The following is a 12,334-nucleotide window of genomic DNA, read 5'->3' as shown; positions in this document are numbered from 1 at the left end:
GCATGGTATTTGTCTGCTCTGCTTTCTGTCTACTGAATGAATCTGTGCTCTTTCAATGTAATTATGGGTAGTGAGAGCTGAAATGGACTCTAGTTCAAGATCTCAGATATTCTCAGTTTCTTCTGATAAAGGATCCAGCAATGAAAACAACTCAAATGATAACAACTCAGAGTCTTCCTATGTTCTTGACAGCCATAAGAGGATAGGAGGAAATCGGTCAGTTATTGCTGAAGATTTATCTGTGGCACAGTATCAAGATGACATTGAGAAGTCTGTTCACGTTAATCAAGATGGGAGTATCACAGTGGAAATGAAAGTTCGATTCAAAATTAAAGAGGAAGAAACCATTAAGTGGACAACCACTGTAAGTCGTGCTGGCCTTTCTGATGACAAAAATATCACCATCTGCAATTCTTCTACAATGAATGTGGAAGACTGCTCATCCAATGTAAATACATCAGACTGTATAAATCCAAAAGATGCTCCACTTTTGAAGAGCTGCAGTAAAGGAGAGGAAGACTCGTTACAGCAATCCAATGAGGAAGTGTCAGAAAAAGAATCAGAATCTGATTTGAAAACTGCTGATTGTAATGTCTCTGAGAAGAACAATTCTGCAGATTTAGATGTAAGCAATGAACCTGAGGAAAATATCAAGCCTCGCTTTTATAGGCCTCCTACCCCTGGGCCAAGGCGTGTTAGACAAAAGAAAGCAGTAGTTGAAAGTGTCACTTTGGTATCTGAGAAAGAGGTTCAAGAGAAGACAATAGGACAGTTTTCCTACAGTGAGGAAGTAGAGAATGGAGAAAAAACATCTGAATATTGCATGGTAGCTCATTCAAGCAGAAAAAAATCAAGTGTCAGTAATCCAAAGTTGAGTGAGATGAGTGACAATGGTTTATTAAAGCTGTCTTCAGAAAATATAAAGGAAGAAATGCTTTTTAAAGTAAGCCACAAAAGTAGTGAGTTAATAGAAACCATAAACAGGAAGACATTAGAAGTGCCTAATGAGGACGAATTGGTACAGAATATATTGGAGAAATCAGTTGTGGAACAAGGTACATATAGTAGTTTAGTATCAACCTCTAAAGGTAACATCAGTGGTTTCATGCCATCATCAAAAACTTACCAGACAGCTAGGCCAGGTACAGCAGATCACATCCATAAGTCATGTGATATTAAACAAATAAAAAGATCAGTGAGTTCTTTCATTACATATTCAGAATTATGTCAGTCAAAAGAAGAAATAAAATATCAAGCTGCTGATTTAAGAGGTATTTCTCAAGATTCAGTGCATTCAGCCTGTGCTGGACATAGCCAGATAAAAATGATGGCACCTCCATGCAGTGAGAGTCCTACTGAGGAAGTAAATCAAACAACTGGATTCTTTCCTACTGTTCCTGAAAGTGAGAATCAAACCTGTGCCATGACTGAATCTGTGAGGACAACACCCATTGAGAACAACCAGTCTGCATCATCCCTCACCAAAAAGAAGAAGAAGAAAAGAAAATCATCTAACTTTCTAGAGCAAGGTACATATGAAAGTCAAAAGAATCAAGAAATTTCAGGGATAATTAGAAGTGAGGGACTGCATATCACGCAGGATTCCACAACAGAGGCTGGGGATAAATGCTCTGAAATGCCTCATAAAAAAGGACCTGAATATTTTGTAAAAAACAATGATGGATCTGCCAATTCAGAAAAAAACATATATCCTGAAGATGAGTTTGATCACCAGGATTCAGTGGAACAAAATAGATCATCATCATCTAATAAAAAGAAAAGAAGTAGTAACAAGAAGTTAGCCAAGATAAAATTGAAGTTAGGCAAAAAAAGCAGTATAATTTCATCTGCAAAGAGTGAAGATGGTCTAATGACAGCTGATTCAAACCATGAATCTGAGCACAATCAGGATATGCTTAATACTGAGAAAGAAGGCACACATCTTATGACCAGTTCTTTCAAACAGACACCTAACTCATCAGTGACTTCAAAGCCATTGTCAGAAGTGCCAAAAAATCCTAGCTTTGAAAAAGAAAAGGAAAAGAATAATTTGGAACATTTGCTATCGAAGAAAGAGAAAAAGCAAAAGATGATGAAGAAAAATCTAGGTAAAGTTGTAAATAAGATAAATATGTCAGAGAGTGCCATTACACTAGAGGCTCTAAACCAGGAGGGTTTTCAAGAGAAGATTGTTGAGCATTCACGTGAAAACTATGTCCAAACTTGGCTAAAAAATTCATTCTCAAGTTCTGTCTTACCCCCTATAAAGAAAAAAGAAGGGACTGTAGAGAATAGCAATGTCTGTTCTTTTCCTAAAGAAAATACTGATGTTTCTATAGAAAAAGAAGCTAGATTTATCGCAAATGATGTGCATGTAACTGGAAAAACACATTTACTTGAAGATAATCTAACAAAAAAACCTTTAAAGCCTATTGGTAAATTGAGAATTTCAGAAGACTCAGCCAAAGATTCAGATGAAAGACAAACTGACTCTTTGATTCATTCTAGTACATCTCTACTAGAAGAAGCCAAATATTTACTAAAGTCAGAATTTCATCACGATAGTAAGCTCCATTTGTTTCATGAAGCACACGACAATGATAAAAAGATGGCAGAAGTCGACATTCAAGTAACAAACCTATGTCAAAGAAAAAGATCTGAAGTTGCTGTTCAAGCTGATTGCACAATTGTTAGTGAGAAAATTGGAATTGAAGTTCAGAATAATTGCATGTCTAGCATGTTGCTGCATGAACTTCAATCAGCCTTGCTTGGTTTGCAGAAAGGACATAGTGGATGCATTGGAAAATCTTGCAGCTTTTCAGATCCTTCTCCTGCAGCTTTTGGTTCTTCCTCCAATGCCCTCTTAGCTTGGCTACTTTTACTGAATCTGAGAGAGAGTTTGATTGGGACAATCACAGATGATATGCAAAAAAATTCCTGTAGCTGTTCTGAAATATTTACGCAATTAAAATGTCTGAAACAAACTGCAGCTATAGAACAAGCTGATGAGCTGAAGGCGGTCTTCTCCCATCTCCAACAATCAACAGAAAATAACTTAGTGCACTTCAGGAAGGAACTTGAAAAGCAGGGCTCCACACATGAGAATGTGCCCACATCTGAAATTCCTAATGATACACATTTGCATGAACACGAAGAATCAGTTGAGCCTTGTATTGTGATGGACAGTGTCAATTCTGAAGAAGCTCTAAAATTAACTGGGGAGTCAGAGAGCAGTTTTGATATAGAGAGTGAACTTTGTAAAGAAACAGATACTTTAGACATGACTGCTCCCAAAACACTAGATGGTCAATATGCCAATACAAATTCAAATACCTGTTGCCTTCCATCAGCCGTAGAGACACCAGAAAGAAATGAAGAAATGCCTGGTAGCCCATATGAAAAAACTCAAGATACATCATTCGTCAATGAAGAGTCAGAATCTTCAGTAGAACCTAACTCCACAGTTCATAGTGTAACTTCTAATGATAACAACTGTATTTTAGATCAGGATACTTCTGAGTTAGAAGGAGAAAAAGGCATTGTACCTGTTAGTACTGATAAAAGTGAAGATGAGGATGTTGATCCAAAGTCAACAGATATTGACAAAACCCCTAAAAACCAACTTACACTAGATGCTGAAACCTCTGTAGAATATAATAATGAGGACTATTCTGTACAGGGTGACAAAGAAGATTCAGAAATATCTGAGGAAACCTCTGAGAGGTTATCTACAGTCTCTCCATTATCATTTCGTTATGAATCAAAGCAAGTTACAGAATGTGACATGACTGAAGGGGAACAGAAATTGCAAGTAGAAGAACTGGAGAGTAAACTGTGTTCTGACACCGCTCAATTAAAAAAATGCTTAAAAAGTCCTGCTACTTCAGACTGGTCAGATTACAGACCAGATACTGAAGAGAGTGATAATAACTTTAGAGCATCCAGTGACTTGACCAATGAAAGTGGGGAGGAAGCACTTGAAAAACATTATAATACTGGCTATGTCAAGAGAACTATTGAAAGACTCTATGGCAAGACAGAAGCTTCATTAAAGCCTGACTTTCAAAAAGGATTTCCTTATATGTCAAAGGTATTTCAAGTGGATACTGAAGGATTCCACTCTGCAGTGGGGGAAAAAATAATTTATTTTTCTCAAGAATCTATGTCTTGTTCTGCACAGAAATTTTCGCATTCCTCATTACCATCACAAGAATATCCAGTAAAAGTAAACAAAGATGACAGTATATCAAGAAGTGAAAATACTCCTTTACCAACACCACAATGTGCTCTTAACAGAGAACAGACAAGTTATACTAATGACTGTTTAGGGGAATCTCCAAATCAACCTAGCATTCAGGCTAGTGAAGATGAAGGAATATTGATAGATAAAGGCAAATGGCTTCTGAAAGAAAATCATTTGATAAGAAGATCACCACCTGAACAGGTTGGAATGTATGGTAATTTGGATACAACATCAATTGAAAGTGATGAAGTCCCATACTCTCACTTTGGCAATCTGGATCAGTACCCTGCCCTTGATGAGATCCCTTCTTCAGAACTCGAAGACATGGTAAAGCCTCCTGAAAATTTTTGTAGCTACTTCAATATGCCTCATAATAGTGATTCAGACCCCTTTCAGGATGAGCCAAATACAAAAGGCAAACATAGTCGCAATGGCAAGATCCTTCCTGCACCAAACAAAGACAAGACCAATCCATCAACCATGGTTGATTCTACTTCTACACAGGCTGACACCAATTTTCCAGCCTTTTCATCTGTAGAATTTAGATTGCCTGATAACAAGGTGCATCCATTGGAAAATCCTTCAAATGCTGTACCCATACAGTCTCAGCCAACTAGTGTTAGTAATGTCGATAGAAGTGCTCTTCGTGAAGAAGATTCTCTGGATAGACTCCATGCGATATGTGGCCAACATTGTCCAATACTGATGGTAACAGTAACACCAATTAATGAGGAACAGAGAGGATATGCCTACCAGAAGGCATCTGATATTGAGAACCAGCTGGGTCCATATTTGCTGGCCAAAAAGAGCAAACATCTAGAATGGTCAGGTCAAGACCTGAGAGACAAAAATAGTCATGTTACTTTGAAGAATAACTCTATCAATAAGATCGTCAATAATATATTTAATCGGTTTTATGCTGATAACACCTTAGATTTTATTAGTAAATTTGGAATACTTGCATCCTCAGCTTTGAAAGACACAAATATTTTAGGGGAGATATATATTACAGAGGATATGAATACAAACCACATGGAAGCCAGAAATTGTCAAAACAGTGTATCCAAACACATACCCAGTGATCTTGTCACATGCACAAATACTGAGCTACCCAATGGAAAGACAAAAAAATATCAAAGCTTAAGAATAAATTTAATTTATATTGTTGGAGAAAAATGTTCTCCCATGTTGGCAGATCCAGCAGAAACCTGTCACTCTGAAACATTTCTGAAGTGTGACACTTCTTTAAATAGCATTGAACATAAAGCCTCTGAAAATCTGAAAAACAAAAATGCCTTTCCTACAGAAGAAGACAAAGAAGAAGTAGTTTGTTCTTCTACAATGGATACTGGAAACAGTAAAGATGAGAAAGGCTTGTAATAAAGATCTTGGAATTTCCATTACATTAGATTACTGAAAACATCTTCAGAAAAAAAATCACATAATAAACTGCTGAACGGCACAGCCAATAAAACTCCCAGTATGAATAACTAGATAAAAATAAGTTACAATTGTATATCAGTGCTGAGATACAAGTATTAATTAATTTTTATGGGAACCACTATAGGAAGAAAAGTTGTACTTCCAAGGCAATGATTTCTTGGCTAGGAAACAGTTTTTCCATTAAATATTATCTTTTAAGAGGTAGTTGCATACCAATCATCTAATTTTAGAGAAATGTCAGCTGCTTTTTTCAACTGAGAAGTGAAATTTGAAATACCTGCCCAAGATTTAAGATAAGATTTTTATATTTCAGGACATTTGAGAAGGAGTTTGAAAATTGCCTTTCAGTAGAAATGCTTTTCCTAGAAGAAAATCAACTGATACATTTAATTTAAAATGACAAGTAGGAAACATTATTTAAATGGTGTAATACAATAACAAGTAGGAAACAGAAGTCATGGTAATTTTATATAGATATACATTTTAAAATTGCTGTTTGAGATTTTAAAGGCCAGCTGTAGAATATGTAAGTAAGTAAACATGTATGTAAGTAAATAGATTTTTCCATGTAGGACCATCCAAACACCAAATAAGGAGGCCTCTTTAACTCAGAAGACACTAGAAAAGGGGCATATTTAGGAACTGAGAATGGAGATTGTTTGCAATGGACTTCCTGACTGCTCTTGCCATATTTCCTTCTGAGAGAGCACCACTTACTCTTTAAATTGTTCTACATACACCGAAAGTTTTAGTTGTGTGTTCTAACTTAACCTCTGTCTGTACTTTAGAGATTGTATTTGTGGTTTTGTTTTGAGTTTTTTCCTTTTTCTGTTTGATTTTTTGTAAATATGTTGTATTTTGAGAATCCAAGGCATATGCAATATGTTCCAGGATCTTTCAATCTGTTTTTAGAGTTATTTTGGATACCTGTTTACAGCATTTTTTAATACTGCATGTATGTAGTAAGCACCTATATGTGGTTTACAATTTTCAGTAAATGATGTAACACACGAAATTGGAAAATATTTAATGTATATTGTGTTTAGGGACAGTGTTTCAGTTTTTTTTTTGTTGTTGTTAGATTTTAATTCCTAATACTGCACAGTACTCCTCTTCATTGTTAATGAAGTCAGAGATACACATGAAAAAAGAAGGTGCCACTTTTCAGGTAGAGAATGAGAATTTGGCCATTCTGTACTGTTGAAGACTCTGTCTAGAATAGCTACATGTACATGCTGTACAGGGCTGAAAAGCCCTGGGTCATGATCCTTTGCTTATCCAGATTGAGGACCTAATAAAAGGCTGATGCAAATTGCTCTTGGCCCAGAGGTGTTGATTGTGTCTGTGTGGGACAGAAGGCACGTGGAAGGGAAGTAGAAGTTGGATGTGAAACAAAAGCGTTTTGTAACACATGTAGGAAACTTAGAAGCACTCAGTTTTTTAGAAGTCCAGTGGCTGATATATTTCGCCCTAAATAAATATTTTATTTCTGTTGTTTGAGGTGGTGTATATTATGTAATAAAATGATGTTATAACTCTAAAGCAAGATGTATTGTCTAACATATTTCACACCATATAGCTGTATGTTATTTGCTATGCTGCCCTTGTTCCTGACATTCTTCTGTCCATCTCCACTTCTTTTGGTGTCCTCCTTCACATGTTTTAGAACTGCTCCAAATGAAGAGTCTCAATGGTATTTTTTCATCCCTTTACGTGTTGATACAGAAATAAAATCTTTGTTTGAAAAATGTAACTCAAAATTGCTAGAATCCATCTGAATGTTGTACAGCATTCTGTGCTGTAAATAATGTCTAAATTATGGGTAAATCAACAACTATATATGTCTCCACCACTCACAGTCTTTCTGCTGAATTCACGGCACTCTGTGCTACGTTCATAACACCTCAGTGTTTCCAGATCAAGGTTCAGGAGCCTTTAATCAGATCCTTATTACTGAGGGTTACTGAGCAAACTAAGCACTAGAAACATGAGATGTGAGGTACTCCCTCAGGATACAATTAGCAGAGACCACAGCAAGTGGTGAAATGAATATTAACAGAAAGACTTGGTTTTGATTTCTGTTAACTGAAAGAGAAGCAATAAAATGGTCAGCTCAGAGCAGGACAAAAGGTTGACAGTGAGATGTACCATACTGTCATAGGGTTTGTATATTCATTAGTGGTATAGGGAAGATCGAAGAACTGTGGAATCATTTAGGTTAGAAAAGATCTCTGAGTCCAACCATTAACCCAGAATTGCAAAGTCCACCATTAAGCCATGTCCCCAGGTATCATGTCTATACATCTAAATACCTTCAGGGTTGCTGACTCAACCCCTTCCCTGGACACCTTCCAATGCTTCACAACCCTTTCAGTGAAGTAATTTTTCCTATCCAATCTGAAATGCAATCTAAACACTCCCTGGTTCAACTTAAAACAAAACTAGAGAATATCAGATGTCTGAGATGCACAAATACAATAAAATAGTTTTCATAGTTAAGATGGTACAAGACTGAAGAGAGGACCTCACAATGCTAGAGGAACATACTGACTGACAGAGGCAAGAACTCCATGAGGAGTAATGTGAGCTACTTTAGTAGGACAGAAAAGCATTCAGCAAGCATTCTGGGATTTATAGAGAGTATGCCATACATCTGGAAGGAATTCAGTTTTTATCTTGCCATAATTTAAAAAGAAACAGCCAACATAACATACAGATCACAGTCCCAGGAACTGTCAGTTTATCTAGTTTAGCTGCTTGCTAGAGGGAAATGACACAATTAGGTAAGTAATTTCAATTAATTACTAAATCTGATTTTAAATCTTTTTCTCTGTAGTCATTGCAGCTTCCACTAGAGAGATGTTCTAGAGCTTGAGTCCTGCTTCTGATGTCTGTCTTGAATGTTTTCTAGTTTCCATCTTCGGCCTGCTCATGGTTTGTTTATATGCGTGTCCCAAAGCCATCACTGTAATTTACTTAGAAAACCTTCCTTGGTATCCATCAACAAAATCAGACATTTTCTCAAGGTTTTCTTCTATATAAATATTTTCTCTATTTCTTCTAATCATCTGAAATGCACAAGGCATATTTCTCTTAATTGTAAAGATATCAGAGGAAAAGAAGACCATTTAATTGTTCAATGTATCACTATTAAACAAGTACCTTGACTTTTATAGCACTAATGGTATAAAGTATCATTAATCTAATTGCAATGTTGATCCACTGTAAGAGTTATGGGGAATAGTTAATACAATTTTCTCACCTTGTGTCACCAGATTAGGCCCAGTGAGAACTAAGCCCCATTCAGCTGCTTGCTTACTTCCCCACTTGTGGGATTGGAGAGAGTAAAAGAGAGAAGATTCATGGGTTGAGATAAGGATTAATAGGTAAAGAAAAAGGGGCACACACAAGCAAAGCAAAACAAGGAATTCAATCATGAGCTAATTTCAGCTCAATGAATCGTTTAAGTTGCAAGGGGCCTTAAGACCCATCTAGTTCCAACCCCCCTGCAGTGGTCAGGGACACCTTTCACTTAGACTCCATCCAGCCTGGTCTTGAGCACTTCCAGAGAGGAGGCATCCACAGCTTCTATGGTCAAGATATTCCAGTGTCTCACCACCCTCACAGTGAAGAATTTTCCCCTAATATCTAACATAAACCTGTTCTCTTTCAGTTTGAAGCCATTGTCCCTTTCTTGTGACTACATGCTCTTGTAAATAGTCCCTCTCCATCTTTCCTGTAGGCTCCCTTCAGTTACTGGAAGGCCACCATGAAACTTTCTCTTTTCCAGGCTGAATAAACCTGATTCTCTCAGACTTTCTTCCTAGCAGAGGTTCTTTATCCCTCTGATCAGCTTGTCTCTGGATTTTCTCCAACAGATCAAAGTCCTTCATGGGCTGGTAAAGCTTCAGTGTGCTCCAAACAAGCTGCTACATCTGTGTAGCTGATTACACCTTTGCAGAGATACAGATCCTTTATTAAACAGTTTGTTTTCAGCAGAGCTAATTTGCTTCCAGAGTCCCTAATGTTTAATGTTTGATGAGTGTCAAAGCTGTCATTACACAACATTGCAATGAGTGGAGCTGATATTTCAAAAGTAAGGAGAACCCCATATTTAATACAATATTTCAAAACTGTGTTTGAAAGGTGGTCTACATTCATTCAGATTTGACTTGGTCCTATAGGACATTTAGAATAAAATACATGAATGCAACCTGACATTTCCTGACATGCCAAACATAGCAAACTCAATATTTGCCTGCTGTAATTTTGTGCAACACATATTTCATTGACATGCTATTACTTAGAATTTTGATTACCGAAATGCATTTTATTTAAGAATCTTGAATTTAAGTAATTCAGTGAGTCTTTTTATCTTTTGATAGAGAGGAAATGGAATGTGTCAGTCCTCACCAGTGATGTGCCGTCTGCAGGAACAAGCTCAAAGGTTTACATTGCATTGTACGGGGATCGTGGCAGTTCAGGTCCAATTTTTCTTGATGGAGAGAAGGGAAAATTATTTCAGAGAGGCAATGAAGACATCTTCACAGTAAGTAATATATATTCATTGTGTTGCCCTCTTGCTTCCTGCCAGATTGCATGACATTTCAAACTCCATGTGATAAAAAGGCAGCTTTTTGTACATTGCACATATCTAGAAATGAGGAAGAAGACTTAAATGTAGAGCAAAAATTTAGTATCCTTTTCCACTCACTTATCCAAAGCTTATTTGATTCAACATGTTTATTGTCTGTTGAAGAACTACTGTTTCATCTGCATTGTGCCCAAGAAAATACCAAGAAACATACGACAACAGATACTTGTTTAGTTTGCAAATTTGAAACAGGGTTAAAATCTTAAAAATTAAATGAGGAAGTGAAGAATTAGGATATGGAGTAAAATTTTAACCTTGTTAAACACCTGCTGCTTTATTGAAATAGTTGCAATAGTTGCATTATAACAATAGTTATAAAAAATTTTATACCTGTAATAAATCTATCTGAAACTGCTTTTGCTTCCACTTACACAAACAAATTCTTCCTCAACCAGTTTTATAACATGGAGATTTAGGTGAGCCAGACTAGGTCCTTTATCACAATCTGCATAGCTTGTGTGTGTATATAGGATTGTCAGGGCTTGTCTACAGGTGTCTGCTATAGGGCCATATGACAAATAGGTGCTTCCATCATTAGTAACCAGCATAGCAACTCCCCTTCTGAGAAAAGGTGTTTGATGCCAGCATTGATGAAGAGCTCACCCTGTAGATGTTTGGGATGCAGGAAGTGCAGTTCTTGTCTCTTTTCTCGGAAGAATCTAGCACCCCTGATACAGAATGTCATTCTCTATCCATGATGTCAAAACCAGCCAGATTGAAAAATGAGTGGATAAAACAAGTAAGCAGGTCCTGACAGATTAAAAGACCCCCTTCATAATAGATGTTGTTGGCTGTTTCCTGTTACCATTACTGAAATTAATTTCACCATTTAAAAGTCACAATGACTTTTAAATGCAAAATATAGAGGACAGTCCCATTGTTTGAGATCTAGGATTCCCCTGTTAAGCAAGAACCCATAGCACTGAATACAGCTAAGGAGAACCTACTCTGAAATGTACAGGAAGAGAAAAGGCTCTCTGAGTGCACTGTATTTGCACATAACTGTGGTCTGTCCTCGCTGCTCTGCCTCTTTATCATTTATAACACTGAGTTCAGGGTAATTCATGATACAGGTAACTCAATTCACACCCATCTATACAATGTCAATGAAAACACGAAAATTAATTCTACGGAAAACAACAGGAGAAAAAAATCAAGCCTACATTATAACAAAACAAATTATACCGTGAGGAAGGAAGACTGATGGTGTACTTCCAGTTCCTTGAAGATAAGCTTTCTATTTCTACACTTAAGTTCATAGTAAGGTTGTTTTAATAACCTTCACACAAAGTTATTCCCTCAGCACCCTGTTATCTGTACTGGACATATTCATCCAGCCTGCCCAAAAGCTAATCTTTCAAATACAGCTTTTTAACCTGATTTAATTGAAATTTTTTTGTAAAAAGAAACATCAAAGCTGAATACAATTGTTTCCAAAGAATTGTAACACATACACTCCTGGAGGGGTAAGGAGAAACTCAGAGGTATATGGGAGAAAAAATAATTTTGGAGCAGGTCACTAGTCTAGATGCTAAACTGAGCCAGGTTTTATGGTCAGGACTCTTTTGCTTTTTAGTCATACATATGGTCTCTATTCATCTCCCACTGAGGCAAATATTCAGCCAGGAATTACTACAGCAACTTCCTGAAGATTTTTAAATGGGATTGGCAGGCCAATGAGATTTTTGAAGGCTGTCTTTTAGAAGACCCAGATGTCTAAGGCTTATCTGAAGTAAAATATGTTGGAAAAGCTTGTTTAAATGTCAGAATACTTAATTTCTTGAATCAAAACTCTCACCTTACAGTTATTAAATGAATTTCTGCCTTTTTAACAAATGTTCTGTGTTTCATGAATTGTGTTTCTTTTACAGGTCAATACTAGGAACATAGGACATCTCTACAAAATACGTATAGGACATACAAGTACAGGAAACTCCCCTGCCTGGCACTGCAAAGAGGTAAAAGCAGTGAGGAAAAATTTTATCTGTCCAAAA

The 12,334-nt window shown here is 36.7% G+C and overlaps 1 protein-coding gene across 3 annotated transcripts in view; it reads left to right on the top strand.

Moving 5' to 3' along the window:
• RP1 (RP1 axonemal microtubule associated) overlaps positions 1 to 12,334 on the top strand; it is a 188,458-nt gene that overhangs the window by 31,079 nt on the left and 145,045 nt on the right. For all 3 annotated transcript variants that reach the window (XM_039703103.1, XM_039703102.1, XM_039703104.1), the window contains exons 4-5: positions 10,072 to 10,235; positions 12,212 to 12,298. In XM_039703103.1, coding sequence (XP_039559037.1) covers positions 10,072 to 10,235; positions 12,212 to 12,298 — 251 coding nt within the window. The remainder of the gene's footprint in view (positions 1 to 10,071; positions 10,236 to 12,211; positions 12,299 to 12,334) is intronic.

The sequence above is a fragment of the Passer montanus genome, unplaced genomic scaffold (assembly GCF_014805655.1).
Source record: "Passer montanus isolate IOZ18808 unplaced genomic scaffold, ASM1480565v1 scaffold16, whole genome shotgun sequence".
Taxonomy (NCBI): domain Eukaryota; kingdom Metazoa; phylum Chordata; class Aves; order Passeriformes; family Passeridae; genus Passer; species Passer montanus.
The sequence above is the reverse complement of the archived record's forward strand: the minus strand, read 5'-3'. Positions and strand labels throughout refer to the sequence as shown.